This window comes from Camellia sinensis, chromosome 13 (assembly GCF_055761805.1).
Source record: "Camellia sinensis isolate YWXY chromosome 13, ASM5576180v1, whole genome shotgun sequence".
NCBI classification, from domain to species: domain Eukaryota; kingdom Viridiplantae; phylum Streptophyta; class Magnoliopsida; order Ericales; family Theaceae; genus Camellia; species Camellia sinensis.
The window spans coordinates 56,871,511-56,894,327 of record NC_138973.1 but is presented as its reverse complement, the minus strand read 5'-3'; the positions used below and the strand labels follow the sequence as shown (position 1 = coordinate 56,894,327).

Below are 22,817 nucleotides of genomic sequence, written 5' to 3'. Positions count from 1 at the left end.
ATAAGCAGGTAAATAAAATGGAGAAAGACGTGGGTTGGAAGGCATACACATTATTATAATTGTGCCCTCACGTAGGAGGGTAGGGTCAGCCCTGAGATTTAGGGGGCCCAAGGCGAACTTCGAAAATGGGGCCCCTTTTACATTGAAAAAAAAAAGTTCATGGATAAAACGATAAGTTACAACAAGTTTTTTTATTTGTTTGTAGTTACAAAAAAATTTACTTGCACATATAATCATTAAAATTATAAACAAAAATTTACTTTTATATATTAAAATAGGAAGCAATCATTACAAATACTCAAAAAAAGTAAAAACCTAGTCTTGTTGCTTTATAGTTTAGCAATATCCAGTTTACAATTGAACCAACGATCACATAAACATTACTCTTCTCACATTTTTAGCCACAAAATCACTAATGAAGCTTGCATAATCAAATTTATCCACCATATCCTTTTCAATAGATAACAAAGCTAACCCATTCAATCTTTCTTGTGACATGGTTGACCGAAGGTAAGATTTGATTAACTTCAACTTTGAAAAACTTCTTTCTCCAGAGGCCACTGTAACAGGTATAGTTAACAAAATTCGATACACAATCCATGTATTTGGAAAATAACCATCCATTGTTTGCAAATAATTTAATACTTCAATTGGCCTTTTGCTTCTTTCCGGTAAAACTTCTTTCAAGACATTTAACTCTGAAAATAGATCTCTCCCATCAATATTAGAAAGTTCATCATGTTTCAAAAAATCTTCAAGATTAACACAATAAGTCTTCAAACATTCCTTGTTGGTAGAACTCAACTTTTTCAAATCAAACAAAAATCCAAAATTTTCCTCATATACTTGAAATTGTTCGAACCTACTCTTAAGTGAAGAAAGAGCTTAATCAATTATATACATAAAGCAATTAACTCTAAAAGATTCTTCAACAGTCTGTGTCACCTCTTCATAACATTCTCATCAAACTGCTTCTTTCTGCAAATGACACGCTTTTCACGAAATACTGGATCAATTTCCATTAGAGTAGTAACTTCTGTAGCCTCAATCATGGCATCCAAAAATCCAATTTCTCTATACTTTTCAAGAAACATAATGAGTCATTTTAACTAAATTATAGCAACATCAATATGCATGTCTTCCCTTTGAAATATTTTGCTAACTGAGTTAACTACAAACAATAAATTGTGCCAAATAATCATGCCAAACAAAAATTCAAAGTTCACAATTTCATATGTTGCTAAAGACTCAGCTTCACTCTTTGTATTGTGGGGTTCACCAATATTTTCCAAATGATTTAAAACATCTCTTATTTGTGGAGCTTGATATCTTATTGCTTTAACACTTTCAACACGACTTTCCCACCTTGTTTGTGACAATAGCTTCAATGTGAGACCTGCCACATGATCTTTGAAAACTTTCCACCTCTTTGTAGAAGATGAAAACAATAAATATATACGTTGTAACACTCCAAAAAAAGAGATAGCTTTGGGACAAGAGTTAGCCATATCACAAAGTACAAGGTTAAGACTATGACAACCACATGGTGTGTAGAATGCTCTAGGATTTATTTCAAGTAGCCTTTTCTGTACACCTTTGTGTTTTCCTTTCATGTTAGAGCCATTATCATATCCTTGCCCTCTTATATCACCAATATCAAGTTGAAGTGTGCACAATACCTCTTTAAGTACATTAGAAAGACCTAGTCCCGATGTATCATCCACCTTTAAAAATTCTAAAAAGAACTCTTCCACCTTTACTTGATTAGTTGAAACATCCACACATCTTATTACAAGAGACATTTGTTCTTCATGACTAACATTCAGAGTACAATCAAGAATAACTGAAAAATATCTCGCTTCTTTGATTCTTTTCATAATTGTACTTTTGATCTCACCCGCTAACTTCTGTATCAATTCATTTTGAATTTTGAGACCAAGACAATGGTAATGAATTTCATTCCTTTCAATGCAATGAAGGTGGTCTTGCATTACTGAATCAAATTGAGTAATCATTTCAATTAAACTTAAACAGTTTCCATTTCTTTCTTGATAAATCTTCTCATTGTCTCCACGAAACGCTAAATTATTTTTAGCAAGAGTTCTCATAACAACAATTATCCTTAGTAACACATTTTTCCAATGTTCTCTCTCCCTATTGATTTGTTCTTGAACACCTTTATCAATTGTTTCATTCTTTTGCAATCTTTTTTCCAATTCAACCCATTTGCTCATACAAGTAATGTGCTCATTGCTAGTTTCATGACTTCTAAGCCTGTGACATAGATTCTTCCAATCTTTAAATCCATTAGTAGCCAACTGAGTCTTGTTCCCATCTTCCTTAAACAATTTACAACAAAAGCAAAATACTTTGTTTGAAGCATCTGAATATACTAGCCATTTCCTATCTTACTTCTTTCCATTTGATAAATCTCGAATGTAATATGTAGAGGAGAAATGTCTATCCTTATCATCTCTAGGAAAATCGACAACATTACTTCTTATAGGACATCTTTCAACTAATAAATCTCTGAAATTATGATCAATCTTGTACCAATTACTTGGGTCATTAATATTTAAAGGTCCATATTCAACATTACATTCAAAGATTCACCAAATCTTTATTTTCATTCTCATTCAAAGATTAATCTTCGTTATCATTCTCATTACATTGATTAAGTTCTTCAATTACCAAATCTTCATCAACCAAACATGAACTTTCTATTTGTTTCTTGCAACCAAAAAATTTATCAAGCGCTCCCAATTGAGATTGAATAAAATTTTATAATATTTGCTTTTTTTTTTTTTTTCTTTCCTTTTTTCGCATCCAGAAATATACTTCATAGGAGGCATGACTATCCTATATAATCAAAAATCTACACAAATCTACAATCACGGATCTTTGCAAATAATTAATTTTCAGAATTAGAGCACAACAAAAATTATAGACTTCCACTAAAGCACATAAATTAGGTATTTTTCTAATTTAAAGAACAAATTATATAGGGCAAGAAATTAGAGGAAAAACAAGGGGAGGGGGCAATTAGGGCAAGAAATTAGGGGGAAAATTAGAGCAACAACTTCCTTCATTTAAATGTGATATATATATATATATATATAGAGAGAGAGAGAGAGAGAGAGGAGTCACAATTTTGCTGTCCAAAATCGTTGATTGATGCTCAGCGTTTGCGTCGAATATGGAGGGGAGGAGATGACTGAAGGTGGTATGAAGAAGGTGGACTCACGGAGTTAGGGACGGTTGTTAGACTTATTTATTTTGATGATTTATTTAATTATGTTTTAATTTATTTGAAAGAGAAAAATAGAATCCAAAATTTATTTTGATGATTTATTTAATTATATTTTAATCAAAATTTATTTTGATGATTTATTTGAAAGAGAAAAATTGAATTAAAATTTATTTTGATGATTTATTTGAAAGAAAAAAATAGAATCAAAATTTATTTTATCCCATTATTTCTCACCTAAACCTTTATCCTAAATGTTGATAGAATGTATTTAATATTTGATTAAATCAGGAGTTCAAATAGCTCAAAACAAAGGTTCAAACAGCCTAGCACAGCAGCAGGCCAAAAGGTTCAAAAGGTTCAAGTGAAAGATATTCAAATTAGTAATGATGGAAGTACAACGGCTATAAACAACTATAAAGGTTCAAAAGGCCAAAAGGTTCAAGTGGAAGATATTCAAATTTGTAATGATGGAGTGGAAGATATTCAAATTGGTAATGATGGAAGTACAACGACTATAAACGGTTATAAATTCAAATGACTAGAACGGTTATAAATGGCTATAAATTCAAATGAATACAACGGCTATAAACGGCTATAATTTTCATTATATATACCAAAGCCTCTAATGTAAACAAGTTACAAAAAAATCTGAAAATATTCTTTGATCTATAATCACTCACATTTATTCTCAAAAATTATACATTGAGCCTTATAGCTTTAAGCACATCTTTCCTGTGTGAGATTTACAGAAAAATGAAAGCTTCATTTTATATATCTATCTTTGAGAGATATTTATTGTAAGCTTTCTTTGAAACAAAAAATATCATTTCATCTTGTAAAAGTGTTGCAAACACTGTGTTCTTGAAATCTTGAGAGTGATTGTGAATCACCTAAGATTTGCAGGGGTTTGGCCTTGTGAAGTTTGTGTAAAATCCGTGGAGGATTGCCCCATTTGTAAACAGGTTACTAGCACCCCTGTGAAGCTAGAAGATAGTGGAAAATCTCAAGTGAAACTTGAGGAGTGAACGTAGGCCGAGTTGAAGCCGAACCACTATAAATTTGTTTGCTTCTCTCTCCCTTATCTCTTTATTTTATTTTAAATTGCCATAGTTATATTTCACATTTTTACTGTGCTAAAATCATTAACTGACATAGTTGTTAAGACACTTGTTTTAATTATTTTTATTTCATTAATTATATTTATCTATTGTGCTAGTCATAATTTTTATTAGGGTATTATTAATTTTAATTGTAAAAACGTAATTCACCTCCCCTCTTAGGTTGTCTTTTGGGTAACAACGATTTAATCTGAAATTCTGAAATTCAAATGCAAGAGAGAGAGAGATTGTGTTTCTTTTTGGACCTAGTGCACTGAATTCATTCCTCTCAGGTGGGTATTATATTATGATGGGTTTCTTTTTTTGTGGGCCCCATGTTCAATTGGGCCTCTATGATGATGTGTTTTTTGTTTTTTTTTTTGGCCCCATGTTCAATTAAGCCTATAATATTATTGTGTGTGTGTGTTTTTTTTTTTTAATATCTAAAACACAAAATTATATTTGGGAGCCCCTATTTTCAGCCCAAATTTGGGGGCCCAAGGCACAGACCTCTCTTGCCTGCCCCCAGGGCCGGCCCTGCAGGAGGGTTCGAATAAATTAACTAGCTAAGTTAATTAACTAATTATTACAAAACAAATTAACTAACTATACTAGCTAGTTATTACAACATCACAACAAATTAACTATTCTAACTAATTATTACAAATTGGAACTAACTAAGTAATGACACTAATTAATTAATTACAAAATGCTAATTAGCTAACTAATTAATTACAACATGAATAAAGTAACAAAAATAACTAATTAGTCCCGGGAAGTGAGAGATGCTCATGCATGCGCGGATTTCTACTCGAAAAGCACACTGTTCTGCTGCCAGAATGCTTCTGTTGCATAGTAGAACATCTTTGACCTCATCTTCTACTCTGTTCTATTCCAGAAGGGTTGTTGCTCAATATGACAAAAGTGGTCGGCAGGCCAAAAGTGATGGCCGGCCGGCCAGCCACAAATGGTAGCCTGCCGTCCAGAAATAGTGGTCTGCTGGCCATTGAACCTTGGTTCCCCCTGCTGCAACAAAAAACATACAGTGCACAAAACAGGGTGTTCTCAAAGTACACTTTACCCCTCTTTATCATCAAATAGCTTAAAGAAGTGGTAAATTTGATTCACAAACCATCAATTGATGTAATTTCCTTGCATGATGGCCTATGAACCAAAGGGAACAATTTCAATAATATGCACAATGAAAGACTCTCAAACCCCCTCGCTATCATGAATTGATCCTAGGAAGTGGTTGACAATGACTCTTGAACCATTTTCATCACGAACAAGTATGAACAATTCAAGGCTCACGGGTTCAATTAACATGCGATTGAACCCTAACCAAGTTATTATCTTGCATCATTTTACTCCCAATTTTATTACTCCATTTTAATCACCAACCATTCTTTAATTGAGTCCAAAAGTGAGCTTTAAGTCCTCTAACGGAAAGGAGCACCAAACCAAGAGTTGTTTTAGACATGAGAGAAGTGTCATACCGTTGGTAATGAACCCACAAAGGGATTAAACCATTAAACACAAGACCTCAATCTCAAGCTTAAACAAACAAGTAGCTTGAAACAACTTTCAAAGCAAAGAAAAAGCCAAGAAAGGAGGGAGGTTGCAGAGATGATTAAAGGTGATCACAAGCAAGGAAAACAAGAAATAAACACTATCAACTCAAATAGGTTGGTGGCTAAGGCCTAAACCACCAAACCTGTGAGGACTATTACACTACAAATATGTAATACAAGGCTCAAATGCAATGAACATTTAAAAAATAGTCCTAAAACAGTACTAAATCAGTCCTAAAACATGCTGGAATTAAGACAAAAATAGCCAAAATGATAAGCTACAACATGGAGCTATGTAAGCTAGTAAACAAAGAATAAAGAGGGGAGGCTACCCCCTCTATTTTTGGACTTTAAAACATGTTCTTTGCCATTGAAAAGCCTCTAAAAGTTAGTATTTAAAAGCTCAAAAAAAGGAGACAACAAGGTGGGAAATACAAGGGTAAAGGCCTAGGAAGCTAGGTAGAAGGAATTGTGAGCCACCCCTCCACCCTTATTGGCCTTAAACCATAAGTTTCAGCCCAAAATTTCAGAGTTTAGATAGCCCAAAAAATAGTAGAAAAAGAGTAATAAAAATAGCAAACAAAGCAAGGAAACAAGTCAAGACTTATACCTCTTGAAGAGGAGAATCCTTTCTAAGCAACAAATCAATACTTACACACCCTCAAGAGCTCAAAGTAGGCTCAAAAGTACCTCAGCTCAAAGACCACAAGGTTTGGTTTAGAGTGTATAGGTAATGGCTCAAGAATTTGCAAGAGAGAGAGAGAGAGAGAGAGAGAGAGAGAGAGAAAATATTCTGCTCTAAAATGTTCAACCCTAAAAAATGGTAGGGGAGGCCCCCTATATGTAGAAAACAATGAAACTCCCTAAAAAAATATCAATACATACATGCGTAGGCTGGTGCATGTATCTGTGAAAACAACTGGCACAGCTGGCCAAAATATTTTGCAAAAATACACTTGCGGCCGGCAGGCCACTAATGCTGGTCGGCAGGCCACACAAGTGGCCCGCAGCCTACACTGGTGGCCAACAATCCACAGTGGTGGCCGGCAAGTCCCAAGGTTTTTTAGGCTTGAAAAACTATGGTTTTGGTCCAAAACAAGACAAAAGGTGTGTAGGGTTTGAAGGCTCAAAGTTGTGGCATTCTGCCGAGGATTTCAAGCACTTGACAAGCATATACAAATTCATCATTGGGTGCACAAGCGGTGGCGTCCAAGTCGTAAGGGTGGTCAAAAATAGGGTGTCTACAAATAGTCATTGCATTTAGCTTGAAAATGCCATCAGACATGTAACATTTTCCTACATACATCTCATTCTAGGCCTCGTTTGGGAACATGCTATTTTAGTAACTTTTTGGCTTTTTGGCTAAAATATGAGGTAAAAAAAACTAGTATGTTTAGGGTGAATTTTTAGCTTTTTACGAAAAGATGTGCAAAAAGTAGAGAGAAAAAGAAAATTTTGACTTTTTGGTATAGATTATAGACTTTTTGGCTTATTTAATAACCTTTTGACTTTTTGACTAAAATGTTAACTTGCCAAACGAGGCCTTAGTAAGTACAAATTTATCACTCTCAAACACTAGCCTAAGCCCATTTTTACTTAACAGAGATCTGGAGACTAGATTCTTGCGAATGTCCGGTACATGTAACACATTGTTGAGAGTGAGTTCCTTTCTAGATGTCATCTTTATAATAATCTTTCCTTGTCCTTTAACTTTAGAAGTTGAGGAGTTGCCCATGAAAAGTTGTTCACCGTTGTCCACCACAAAACAAGATGTGAATATCTTTTTGTCAGCATAGATATGGTGAGTAGCACCAGTGTCCACCCACCATTCTTTAGGATTTCTAACAAGGTTTGTCTCGAAAACAACTGTAGAAAGATTTATGTCATCCACACCATTAGAAATTTTGTCCACTTCGATCATAATGGCTTGAACAGGCTTCTGGCTTGATCTTCCTTTGCCTTTGCGTTTGTTACGGCAATCTTTGGCCCGTTGTCCTTCTTTGTCACAGATGTAATATTTGCCATTAAACTTGTACTTTTTAGTTTTCCCTCCTTTAGAGCCTTGTGCGGAACTTTCTCCAGCATACTTCCGTTTCTTTATTTTCGGAGCATGTTTCACCATATTTGCCTTAGACTCCATCGAATGCTTACCATCTCGCTTCTCAATATTGTGGTTGTCCTCCTCAATCCTCAAACGCACAATCAATTCCTCCAAAGTCATTTCTTTGCGCTTGTGTTTGAGGTAGTTCTTGAATTCCTTCGAGGCTTGTGGTAATTTTCAATTAAGGCAGCAACTTCGAAGGATTCACTGAGAGACATGGCTTCTGCATGAATGTCATGCAAAATAAGTTGGAAATCTTGAACTTGGCTGATCACAGTTTTAGAATCAACCATCAAAAATCCAAAAATTTACCAACCACAAATTTCTTTGAGTCAGCATCTTCTGTTTTATACTTTTTCTACAAAAACTACCAAAGTTCTTTTTCCATCTTGATAGGGTTATAGACGTTGTGCAATGTGTTATCAAGGTCGTTCAAAATGTAGTTCCGGCAAAGGAAATCAGCATATTTTCAGGCATCGACCGCAACAACCACTTGTCGGTTGGTTTCATCCTCGTTCAGAGTAGGAGCATTCTTACGGAGGAAACGCGGCAAGTTTAGAGTAGTAAGATAGAACAATATTTTCCGCTGACATTTTTTAAAATCAATTCCTAAGAACTTCTCTGGCTTTTCACCGTGATTCATTAGCACAATCACAACAAGATGAGGGGTTGGAGAATTGCAGCCACTATACTAGTACTTGTTTGAGCATTAATTTCAGTAGTCATGAATTCTAAATTATAAAAAATTATAATTAAAATTTTATACTACACAGAAATTAAACAAAAAACACAGAATTTAAATTCTATAAAAATAAAAGAAACAAGAATTGTAACTTTTATTTCCAATTAATTTGAAAATAAATTTTATTTAAACAAATTAATTCCACACTGAAAAAAAAATATTTCTGTAACACTTCAAAAATTAAAATACTGAAAACAAAATTTTAATTAATGAAAAATCAGAAATTATTTCTGAACCAAAATTAATTTCTAACCAACTTTATAAATGAATATTTTAAAATTGTTAATGACTACCAGTATACTACTATTAGTTGTCAAAGAAAATAAACAGTATATTACTACTATTTGTCAAATAGTATATTACTACTATTTGTATTTTCCAATCAGAATATTATTTTGTATAAGCACAGAAAATAATTTCTGTAAGAAGAAAAGAAGAAAGAGAAACAAACGAAAAATTATGTATAAACAGAATAATTTGAATCTGTCTTAAGATTGTTGGAACAATCTTCTGTGTAAAATAAATAACTTGAAACCAAATAGAAATAAATTACTTACAAAATTTATTTACTGAGACAACTTTAAAATCAAGGCGAGTGTATGACGCTCTATCCTTAAGATAGATTCGTCTCGCTCAGGTGCTTTCGGATAAATGACGTCTATCTTCCACAATACAATGATCGTTTCACAAATTGTAGTGGCACTACAAACAATCTATTCGGCGAATCAAAACATATGTTCTATACTCTTAGAAAATTCTCTAGAACTAGTATGAAGAATATTTATGCAAGAGAGCAAAACAGGAAGGCAACAAGTGAATTTCGGAATGATCAAAATGCTGGAAGATGGTTTGTATTTATAGGCAAATGGTGCCTATTCGAACAGATCTGAACAGGTTCAATTTTAAATTGAACAAATATGAAATCAAACTGTACAGGTGCAACCCACACAAAAAATTAATAGTATGACTAACCCGACCCACACCCGCGCCCGGCTGTCCATGGCGGGCGTGTGCGTGGTGATTTGAGCCAAAACCCACATTGTCCATAAGCCCTCCCTTCTACAAACTTAAGGTGCCTCTTGGGGTCCAACCCAAGTTTGTCTACCTAGAGCTTACAAGCACATACAAGCTCTCTTCAAGTTTCAATGTGGGATGATCATTTCAAAGAAACCCACATTTTACTCTTTAATTGTCCATTCCACGAATCTGAAAACGACATCAAGTTCCTATTCACTCATAAATTGTTTTGACGAACCATTTGCACCGTGTGACTTGCCATACAGTAAGGAACACGTTACCTCTTTGAACCCACTCCAAAAGATGTGTGGGTCCCACTCAAATTTGGGCTCAAAATTAACCCAAAATAAACCTATAAAAAAAAAAAAAAAACCATAATTCCAACAGCTTATACATAGGACACACAAGATTAAATCCTATTGAAATGTTTGATAGACTTGCATAAAGTCTTTGAGAAACAGTCCTGCCTACAACTCACAGTTCAAGTTTTTATCTTTGAAAGTTCAATGCCGAAGAAAAGCTTTTATTGATAAATTCAAAAAGAGGAAAAGATTTACATCGCCATTGAACTTTCTAATCTTTGCCTTGAAAATTCCTATGATTACTTTCCTTTGTATATGTTTTGTTTTATTTATTTATTTATTCATAGTAAGTACTCGAACAGCTTGGTATGGGGAGCTTCTATTTTTACATATGGGGGCAGTAAATGAAGTAAGTCAAATTAAATAGTAGATTGTTTAAATTTATTTTGAAAACTAAATAAGTTTTTAATACCTTCTCAAAAACATTTCACCTCTGACTTATAGATCAAATATTGAATGAAACTCATTGATTCAAAGATGATAATTTTTTAATTTATTTTCAATCTAAATTAATTACTTATTTTCATTAAAATTGACTAAAAACCGATATTTTAATTATTAAACTTAACAAAAATGGTATTTTAGACATTTTATGTACACTTACATTAAGTTTAATGACTAAGGCCTCGTTTGGGAACAGGCTAATTTAATAACTTTTTGGCTATTTGGCTAAAAAGGTAGGTAAAAAAAACTTGTATGTTTGGGATGGCTTTTTGTCTAATTACGAAAAGATGTGCAAAAAGTAGAGAGAAAAGAGAATCTTTGACTTTTTGGTATGGGTTGTTGGCTTTTTGGCTAATTTAGTAACTTTTTGGCTAATTGGCTAAAATAGCCTCTTGCCAAACGAGGCCTAAATAACTATTTTTCGTCAATTTTACCTAACGAAAATAGACAAATAGTTTAAATTGAAAATAAATCAAAAAAATTAAATGGATAAAATTAAAAAAATCATAATTTATTTTGTTATAAGGGTCAAACCTTGGGAATTGTTTTTTGTAATTTCTTCAAAAATGTAAGATGAAAAAGAAAGGAGTGAAAATGAATATGAAGTATAATCTTGTGGATTTTAATTTTATCATATTCAAAAAAAAATTAAATGATACATATTATGTATAAATAAATTATATTTAGTAAATATAAATGGAGCAGGGATGTGTTAGAATCGGACGGAAAATACAATCCATCCCAACCCCAAGGCAAGAAAAATCCATACAGGACACGATGGGGCAGGAAATGTGGTGGTAAAGTAGGGCAGAAAAAATTATCATCCCTAACCAAAAGGATGACACGTGTCCTGATATCTTTATTAGCCATTTTTGCTCGATGATATAATTGTAATTAAAAAATTATTGATCGAGTGTCCGAAGTGAGCAAAATGAATATGCGGAAATGGAGGCTACCATCCATAGGACCCAAACTTGGACAAAAATATACCATCGGGGGTGGTGGCCTGATGGTGAATGCTTCCTATTTTCCAAGTTTGACCCAGGTTCGAATCTTAAGGGAGGTAAATAAAGGTTGTTTTGCAACTGGTTCTCTGTAGAGAACTCGCCTTGTACTCCAATCGAAATCTGGGCTTGTCTGTGGCAAGGTTGCGCTCCATTGGTGCCTCGGTAGTGGGTCCCTTCTTATGGGTTGGGTTAAATCAGGCTGGGAACCGGTTACCCAGCGCCTGAGCCTACGGATGCTGTGATGACACCACAGAGCATCCTTCATTTTCTGGTTAAAAAAAAAAAAAAACTTGGACAAAAATATCTCTAGGAAAACTCTAGGCACCCACAAAAATTTGGTTAAAAAAAAAAAAAAAAACTTGGACAAAAATATCTCTAGGAAAACTCTAGGCACCCACAAAAATTGTCAAGAAAATCTATACTATATATTAAGCAAAAGGGAGTTTTTAATCCCAAGGCCTGTGGGAGCTCCAATCTCCTAATCCTAATTTTCTAATTTTTTGATTTAAAAAAAAATCTCAGCATTTATTGACTTCTCCCAACCCACAATCCCTTTTGACTTCTCTCATCTATACTATATATTAAGCAAAAGGGGGTTTTTAACCCCAAGGCCCGTGGGAGCTCCAATCTCCTAATCCTAATTTTCTAATTTTTTGATTTTAAAAAAAAAATCTCAGCATTTATTGACTTCTCCCAACCCAATCTCAGTATTTATTGACTTCTCTCAACCCACAATCCCTTTTGACTTCTCTCATAATTATTGCAACACCATTTTCAATTTTTCCCATACACTATGGTTACACACAAAAATAAAAATAAAAAAAGATAAGAATTTAGCTATAGATCTCAAAAAGATATAACATCTAAATTTGAATTATGATTTAATAATATAATTATGTATTTTTTTTTATGTATATCTATCAAAATTTTAAATCACTTAATGGGACAAATTAATCAATTTTCTAAAATTATTGATTTTTAATTTACAAAATAGATCCCTTTTGACTTCTCTCATAATTATTGCAACACCCTTTTCAATTTTTCCCATACACTATGGTTACACACACACACACAAAAAAAAAAAAAAAAAAAGAGATAAGAATTTAGTTATAGATCTCAAAAAGATATAACATCCAAATTTGAATTATGATTTAATAATATAATTATGTATTTTTTTTTATGTATATCTATAAAAAAATTTAATCACTTAATGGGACAAATTAATCAATTTTTCAAAATTATTGATTTTTAATTTACAAAATAGATTAAAAAAAACTATTGACTGATTTATTTATTTAATAACAAAAATATTTCATAATCTCTCCCTCCTAATCTCTCTCACAAATTTTCTTTTCCCCAAAAAATCAGATAATATTTTCTATTAAAGTTGTAGATATCTATCTATATTTTATATATATTATATTATAACATAACAAAAAAAACTAAAAAACTAAAAAAAAATCTTTAAAGTTTATCTAAATAAATTTTAAATCAATAAAACTCACATGTCTATCACATATCTAACTCATATCATAACTTACCTAAATAATAATAATTAAAAACGAATGGAAACCACAGATAAATTAAATTTTAAAAAAAAAGATACCCACAACTCCATTTTAAATAAATTGAAAAAAAAAATATTCGAATAGAAACCACACAAAAATAAAAATAAAAATAAAAAGATATATCTATCTATCTATCTATATCTAGCAAAAGGGAGTTTTTAACCCCCAATGCCTATGGGAGCTTCAATATTCCAATTTGAATTTTTAAAATTTTTTATTTAAAAAAAAAACTCAGTATTTATTGATTTGGTCAAAATCCCTTGATCAGCATTTAAAATCCCCTCATACAAATAATTATAGATACAATTCGTGTATAGTTACTGCAGTACCCTTTTCAACTTCCCCCATACACTATGGTTAGTAATAAGAAAAAAATCTTAAAAAACATAATTTATATATTAAAAAAAATCTAAAATAAATATAAATATATATAATTATCCCATGCATAGCACGGGTGATAGGTTAGTACTATATATTAAGTAAAATGGGATTTTTAACCCCCAAGGCTTGTGAGAGCTCCAATATGCTAATCCTAATTTTCTAATTTTTTGTTTTTTAAAAAAAAAAAAATTAACCTCAGCATTTATTAACTTCTCTCAACCTACAAGACTTTTTGACTTCTCTCATAATTGCTGCAGTACCTTTTCCAAAACAAATAATTTGTATATTAAAAACAATTTAAAACAAATATAAATATCTATATCTATATCTATCTATTTATTTATATCTATCTCTAACCTACAAGTTTTGTGGGAGTTACAGTATTTGAATCTTAATTTCTTAATTTTTTTTGATTTTTTTTTTAAAAAAAAACTTAGCAATTATTAAATTCTTCCAAATCTTTTTAACTTCTCCAACACACACACTCTTTTTAACTTTTCACATATCTATTGCAAACAGTGAGTCTCTTTTTTGTTTTTTCCTTCTTAACTTCTTACTTCTACACTTTCAACTTCAGTGACCACGTATGCAAACAGTAAGTCTTCTTTTTGTTTTCTCCTTCTTGACTTTTTCTTTTGTTTACTCTTTTAATATTGTAGTTAGATAGTGCATAAAAATATTTTGTGATTTTTCTAGCGAATAAAAAAATTATAATTTGATTTTTTAATATGATTGAAGTTAGATAAATATAAACCCTCACAAAGAGAAAAATGTGATTATAATTAGTTGAATGATTCTTTTTTTTTTTAAATGTGATTGTAGTTAGTTTAGTAGTTCTTTTTTTTCATTTATTTATTTTATTATGGGAAAAATGTGATGTGATTATAGATTGCTCAATGGCTCTTTTTTTTAATATGATTGTTGTAGTTAGTTCAATGGTTTTTTTTAATGTTATTTAATCTTTTTATTTACTATTTTAATTTTATTTTTAATATGATTGAATTTAAATAAATATAAACACTCACAAAGAAAAAAAATGTGATTGTAATGTGATGTGATTGTAGTTTGTTCAATTGCTCTTTTTTTTAATATAATTGTTGTAGTTAATTTAATGGTTTTTTTAATGTTATTTAATCTTTTTATTTACTATTTTAATTTTATTTTTAATATGATTGAAGTTAGATAAACATAAACACTCACGAAGAAAAAAAAATGATTGTAGTTAGTTCAATGGTTCTATTTTAATGTGATTGTAGTTAGCCCATGGTTCTTTTTTTATTATTTATTTTTTTATTATGGGAAAAATGTGATGTGATTGTAGTTGTTCAATGGTTCTTTTTTTTTTTAATGTGATTTAATCTTTTATTTACTGCTTTAATGGTTTTTCTTTACAATTATTTATGAAAAAAATATTTGTGATTTGATTTGATTTTTTTCTGATCTGATTTTTAAAGTACCAATTATTGATAATGATTAGATTGTATTTTGAAAAAAAAAAATTGTAATTGATTTTTTTAACTCACTGTGTTTTTTGAAAAAAAATTATTGTGTTTTTTAACTATCAATTCACTTAATTTGTGATTTGATTTTTAACTCACTGTGTTTTTTGAAAAACAAAATGGATTGCACTCATTAGGGTCACATAACACACCAATTATTGATGATGATTAGATTGTATTTTGACTCAAAAAAAATTGTAATTGATCTTTTTAACTCACTATGTTTTTTGAAAATAAATTCTTGTGTTTTTCAATTATCAATTGACTTAATTTGTGATTGATTTTTTTAATTATTGATGATAATTAGATAGCATTAAAAAATTGTGATTTGTATGATTGAAATTATCTCATTTTGTTTATAATTTTATTTTTTAATATGATTGAAGTTAACTTACAAAAAGAAAAATGTGATTGTAGTTTGTTCAATAGTTATAAATAATATTTTTATTTACTATTTTAATGGTTCTTTTTTTCAATTATTATTTTTTTATTATGAGAAAAATATGATTGTAGTTAGATAGCATTAAAAAAATTATGATTTGTATGATTGAAATTATCTGCTTTTGTTTATAATTTGATTTTTTTAATATGATTGAAGTTAGATAAACATAAACACTCACAAAAAAAATGTGATTGTCGTTTGTTCAATACTACTAAATAATCTTTTTATTTACTATTTTAATGGTCCTTTTTTTGAATTATTTTTTTTTTATTATGAAAAAAATGTGATTGTAGTTAGATAGCATTAAAAAAAATGTGATTTGTATGATTGAAGTTATCTCATTTTGTTTATAATTTAATTTTTTAATATGATTGAAGTTAGATAAACATAAACACTCAAAGGGGTTTTTAAGGAAAATGGAGTTTTTAACCCCAAATCCTGTGGGAGCTTCAATATCCCAATCTGAATTTTCTAAATTTTTTATTAAAAAAAAAAACTCAACATTTACTGATTTGGTCAAAATCTCCTAATCAGCATTTATTAACTTTTTTCAATCCGCATGCCTGCATTTATTGATTTGGTCAAAATCTCCTGATCAACATTTAAAATTTTCTCATACAAATAATTATAGATACAATCTGTGTATAGTTACTGCAGTACCATTTTCAACTTTTCTCATATACTATGGTTAGTGATAAGATTGTTAAATTATTTTTATAAAAAATCTTAAAAAACATAATTTATATATTAAAAAAAATCTAAAACAAATATAAATATCTATAATTATCCCGTACATAGCACGGGTGATAGGCTAGTCTATATATTAAGGAAAATGAAATTTCTAACCTCCAAGCCTTATGGAACCTCTAATATTTCAATCTAAATTTTTTGATTTTTTGATTTTTAAAAAAAAAACAAACTTATCATTTATTAATTTCTCCTAATCCCCAAGCCTTACCCTCATAATAACACATTAATGCATTAAGAACAAGTATAAAAAAATTTCTTGAAAAGTCCAACACATATGAATTCCTTGAAAAGCCCCAACACATATGATTATTATTCCTCATAATAACACTTTAATGCATTAAGAACAAGCATTAAAAAAATTCCTTGAAAAGTCCAACACATATGAATTCCTTGAAAAGTTCAACACATATGATTATTATCAAAATATTAAACTTTAATATAATATAAAATAAAATAAAATAAAAACATTTAATTCCTTGAAAAGTCCAACACATATAATTATTATCAAAATATTAAACTTTAATATAATATAAAAAAGGAAAAAAAAAAGAAGACATTTAAAATAAAAAAAAAAAGACATTTAAAAATCGCAATTTACATATATAGATAATTGTAAACACAATCCGTACATAGCACGGGTGATACCCTAGTTACCATAATGGAAAAGTGTAGATGAGATTACTATATTGTGAGGTACATACTAAACAAATTTGAATTATATATTAATAATTTTTGAAAAAAAAAATTAGGTAATAATTGTGTGTGTAATATTATCGATGCTATATTAATGTTGGACAAATTACACCATCAATCTCTGTATTTTGGTTTTTGTGTCATTTTTATCACTATAATTTTAATAGGATTGATTTTGACATCGAATTTTTGACTTTGTCTTAAATTAGTCTAATTGTTAGTATTTTTTTAATGGTAAATGCGCACATGAACGGCATGTGTCATACTTTTAGTATTAAAATTGTAAACTTGATCAATTCAGTAACTTAACTTTAACTAATTAAGTGAAAATTTTCTATTAAAAACCCTAATAGCGTTATCAATAGGATCAAATTGACGTAAAATTTAAAATTAAGGATCAAAATTGAGCCAATTGAAACTGTAGAAATTAAAATAACATAAGCGGCAAAATATAAAGACTATCGGTATAATTTACCCATTAATGTTAGTCCAATCAATAAATATATTTGTATATAAATCAATTACAGAATGATTCACAAACCAAAAATAAGAGGGTTGGCCTCTATATGAATGACTTATTTTTGTGCATATAGTACAAATCTAGGCCAATTGGCTAAATCAAATGAATCTAATATTGGTGCAAACCTTGTTTGCAGTAAAGGCAACAAGCTTTAATGGCTTCTTCTGCTATCTGCCATCTGCTCTTGCTGTCTTTTTTGCCTAATGTTAGGGATCATAAAAAATATATCATGAAGTGTATCATGAAGATTTTTCATCCATTGATTAGTGTGTGATGTTTTATTGTATGGGTAATCCAAAGGTTGAGAATATTTCATGATAATTTTCATGATTCCTAACATTACTCATTTTTGCCTGTATTTGGTGTTTCTTACATAAGTTTGGATTCATCACTTTCTTCCATTGGTGACAACTCTTCGTGGATTTCGCCTTCTGGGGATTTTTCCTTTGGATTTCGCCCGCTGAACAATACAAACATCTTCTTGCTTGCCATATGGTTTGCACGTATACCCGAGAGGACCATCGCCTGGCATGCAAACACAACTAGTCCGGTGCGAACAAATTCAACCGTTAAGCTCACAGCAGAAGGCCTCACACTGAATAATCGTAAAGACCAAACAATATGGAAGGCACAACCCAAAACCCCCATTTCTTATGCCGTAATGCTCAACACTGGCAACTTTGTGCTTGTAAGTACAAATTCTGTTTTTGAATGGCAGAGTTTTAATTACCCACAGACACTAGCTTACTAACCCAAAATTTGTCACTGGGACGCTTCTTGTATTCTAGGCTCACTGAAACCAACTACTCAAGAGAAAGGTTTGCACTTCACTTCACGAATGGAGAACTTCAGCTCAAACCAGTCTCTTGGCCGAGCAAATTTCTGTATCCGCTTTATTACAAAATTGGAATAGCTTCTGGTTTCAGTTGGTTTTCAGTAAATCAGCAAATATTTACATAGCGAAAAGGAATGAAGAGGCTGTCCAGCTGTCATGGCATAACATTGTTCTGAATAACCCGAGCAACTATTACCGTGCAACAATGGATTTTGATGGTTTTTTTAGGCAATATATTTACTTGAACACCTCTGTCACTGACCAAAGCTGGTCAGTTCTTCGATACATCCCTGACAACATCTGTAACATGGTGGACAGATATAGTAGCGGTGTTTGTGGGGTCAATATTTGCGAAGAAAATAGTGGCACTCCTAGCTGCCATTGCCCACCTGGGTTTTCTGTTATAGATCCAGATGACAAATTTGGTGGCTGCGAACCAAATTTCCCTCTAGGTTGTGGAGTAAATGATGGATCAAGAAACCCAGAAGACTTGTATGATTTAAAGTTGATTTCGGGATTGAATTTCCCATTTGGAGATTATGAAGTTTTTGACCCTGAAAATCAAAAATTGTGCGAACAGTCTTGTTTGCATGATTTTTCTTGTACTGTTGCCATATTTGGTGGTAAAAGATGTTGGAAGAAGAAAATGCCACTGTCTTACAGTAGATTGGAGGGTGGAGATGTGTAAACTTAAAAACACAGAAAGTGCAGCGGATAAAAGAATCTGATCATACCTTCTTGATGATAGAACCTTCTTGGATAAATCACGTGCTTCCAGAAAACTTCTTGATGAACCAACCCAGCAGTGGAGTGATATCACAGATTGAATATCACCCACACAAACCACAGTGTCAAAGACTTGATCGTTGTGTTTTTGGGAGAGAGTCAGTATATGGGTAGAAACAGACTATCGTTGTTTCTCACTTGGATTACCCATAACCATATATCAGATATATTATATATTATAATATCTATCCATATCAGTTAAAACTGATAACATCTGTATCTTGAGTGGTTATCCTAAATAGGTTTGAATTCAAATTCAAAACCTATTTGGATAATGATCAAATTTAAATGTTAAATGGTCATGCCACATGGGCGCCCATTACTAACATCTCCCACTCGCACATGAGTTGGCATGACACTGCCACATCTCTATCTCAATCTCCCCAAAAAGAACAATCTCATACTAGCCAATGCACCGTGCGACCGCTGAGAACACCTGCAAGTGGGAGCTCTATACTAGAAACTCAATATGAGTCAGCATAGAGACATCAACCCAAAAAGAATAGAAATAGTGTCTCATGTACCCAGACCCATCTAGCTACATCAGTCCAAAAAAAACATCTCTAATCCCTCAAAGAGCATGTTTTGACTCTCCTAGGTCCCGCATTATATTCACACCCAATCAGCATCCTATAAAGAGCGATGTGAGTTGTCGACAGTGAATATAGAGCAAAGATGTAGAACTAGATGATCTTCCCTTCACCCTCATATCATTCAATTTGAAATTGACCGCTTTCCCAGTAATGTCCCTTAAAGCCGAATCATACATGACCGCAGGCAACATACCAAAGTAGCTGAACATCAACTCCTCATCTTATGACATAGTCAAAGGTCACAAAAGGCACAAAGTGAAGTCATTTAGGGAAAAAATGACTTTTAGGACTCACACGGTGAAGAAGCAGGGATCCATTCTTTCACCTCGCTAACGGGTCGATAAGCACATGCAGTATGAATGCATGTTATAGTGGAGTTACTCTTCCAAAGAGTGATGTTAAACTCACACACCATACAGATCTTAGTCTAGTCGCTCTTAAGCGCACGAGTCGCTTCCTACCGTCTAACTCGAATTCTCTATTTGCTCGCCTCTCAGGCATCAAATGAGATCTCGCATCTGGCTATCCATAACAGACATATCATGGAAAAGTGGGTACTCTCATATCCATGGTCGGTCTCTAACAAGACCTCATCTTGGCTCCAACCAAGGCGACATAGCTAGTGGATAATTTTAGCTTCTAGTCTCATCCTTACTCGCTACCCAGCGCTAAGGGCGATTGCTCGTGTGAGTGGGCCAATCTTGCCTGCTAACATCAATTTAATTGTTTTGTGTATGCTAATTCACAGACCATTACTAAAAATAGTAAACATAAATGTGTGATAGAAACAAGTATGAATACTAATGGCATAAATATCCCCAAAAAATGAGTTCAACTGAATACACATAAAAAATATCACCACCTACGTAGTCCTAAAGCCCTAACATGAGTAAGATAAACATCTCTAGCAATGGGCTTAGTCAAAGGGTCCGCAACCATGCGACTCGTAGGGATGTGCTCCAGGATCACTTCTTTCTGCGCCAAAATATCTCTGATAAAATTGAACCTCACATCAATGTGTTTGGTTCTGCCATGGTATTTAGGATCCTTAGCGTAAGCGAGTGCAGCCATGCTGTCACAATGGATAGTCACAGGGTCTGAAGTGTGTGTGACAACATCCAAATGCTGAAGGAATCTCCTCAACCACACGGCTTCCTGAACGGCAGATGAACAAGCCACAAACTCAGCCTCCATGGTCGATAAGGCGATGCAGGATTGCTTCTTACTGCTCTAAGAAATAGCACCATCGCTAAGCATGAAAGCATATCCTGAAGTAGACTTACGCTCATCTAGGTCTCCTCCCCAGTCAGCATCACAATAGCCAACTAGATGTAGATCTGAACTCTGGTAGCAAAGTGTGTAATCTGCAGTTCCTCTAAGATATCGTAATATCCTCTTAACTGCTTTCCAATGAGCTGGTCCTGGGTTAGATTGGTAACGACTCACCAATCCGACTGCATAACAAATGTCAGGACGTGTACACATCATAGCATACATCAAGCTTCCAACAGCATTTGCATAGGGAACACGGGCCATCTTTTCATTTTCTTCTTGAGTCTTAGGACCCATATCAAGGCTTAGGCTCTCGCCTTTTGCAACAGGAGTGTCAATGGGTTTGCAGCTCTGCATCTGGAACCGCTCTAGAATAGTCTTAATGTAAGTCTCTTGAGACAAACCAAGAAGTCTCCTAGAGCGATCCCTAAGGATCTTAACACCGAGCACATAGCTCGCCTCACCCATGTCCTTCATTTCAAATGTAGAGAACAACCGCATTTTAGTGGCGACAATCATCTCCTTGTCATTTCCAGCCAATAATATGTCATCTACATATAATGACAATATCAGAAAAATGTCCTTGGACCGCTTAACGTACACACAGTGATCTTCATCAATCATCGTAAACCCATTTGAAATAATGGCTCGATGAAATCTCAGATTCCACTGTCTGGATGATTGCTTTAAGCCATAAATAGATCGTTGAAGCTTGCAAACTTTGCGCTCCTGACCTACTGCCACAAAGCCTTCTGGTTGATCCATATAGATCTCTTCATCCAGTTCTCCATTGAGAAATGCAGTTTTAACGTCCATCTGATATAGCTCTAAGTCCAACTGAGCTACTATGGCCAGGATTAGGCGAATAGAGGCAAACCTTACAACTGGTGAAAACGTTTCCTCATAGTCCACACCCTCTCGTTGGGTGTAACCTTTCGCCACTAGGCGAGCCTTATACCTTTCTATGGAACCATCCGCCTTGCGCTTGATTTTGAGAACCCATTTGTTCCCAATAGTCTTGCGCCCTAGCGGCAAATCAACCAAGTCCCAGACATGATTTTTCTTCATAGACTCTATTTCTTCTTCCATTGCAGTACTCCATTCTTTACTAGCAGGGGATGAGAAAGCCTCCTTGAGATTCTTAGGCTCCATCTCATCACTCGGAGCAATCATGAATGCTTCCCCTTCAATCTCAAAACGACGACGGGGTATAGCTCCACGTTTGCTTCTACGTAGTTGAGAATCCTGAGAATCCTCATCCATTGGATCTAATCCATGGGTAGGTAGATCGCTCCTACTGTCCCTAGGAGCTTGAGGAATTATTTCCTCATTCTCTACTAAGCTACTAGGTGCGCCTTCAAGTAGATCCTCCATCTCGTAGAATTCTACTTCTCTAGTTACCTCACCTCTGCTAGGGAAATCCTCCTCTAGGAAATCCACATCTCGCGACTCAATTTCAGTCACACTTCCATCCGGATGCTCCCCAACAAACACATAGCCCTTAGAATGCTCACTATAGCGAATGAAGATACACTTCTTTCCTCTAGGGCCCAACTTCCCAAACTTATGAGAAGCGTTGTGTATGTAAGCTGCCGAACCCCAAGGCCGCAAATTGCCCAAATCAGGCTTTTTGCCAGTCCACATCTCATATGGGGTGGAAGGAACTAATTTGGAGGGCACACGGTTAAGGACGTAGGCAGCAGTCAACAAAGCATCTCCCCAATAAGAAATTGGAAGATTAGCTTGCGCCATCATTGATCTAACCATGTCAAGCAATGTGCGATTCCTTCTCTCCGCTACACCATTTTGTTGCGGAGTCCTAGGAATTGTCAATTGCCTGATAACTCCTTTTTCCTCACAGAGCACTTTAAATTGCTCAGATAGATA

The 22,817-nt window shown here is 33.0% G+C and overlaps 2 protein-coding genes across 2 annotated transcripts; one reads left to right on the top strand and one right to left on the bottom strand.

Moving 5' to 3' along the window:
* Positions 1-369: 369 nt before the first annotated feature.
* LOC114314526 (uncharacterized) lies at positions 370-18,092 on the bottom strand. The gene is made up of 5 exons (XM_082900533.1): positions 17,818-18,092; positions 2,413-2,529; positions 1,227-2,274; positions 946-1,079; positions 370-862 (listed from the first exon to the last, which is right to left on the bottom strand). Exons 1-5 carry the CDS (start codon positions 18,090-18,092, stop codon positions 370-372), a joined length of 2,067 nt encoding a protein of 688 aa, XP_082756659.1.
* A 392-nt stretch (positions 18,093-18,484) lies between these two features.
* Positions 18,485-18,967, top strand: LOC145805402 (G-type lectin S-receptor-like serine/threonine-protein kinase LECRK4). Its single transcript, XM_082900532.1, has one exon. The coding sequence runs from the start codon at positions 18,485-18,487 to the stop codon at positions 18,965-18,967; it is 483 nt and encodes a 160-aa protein (XP_082756658.1).
* The last annotated feature ends 3,850 nt before the right edge of the window (positions 18,968-22,817 follow it).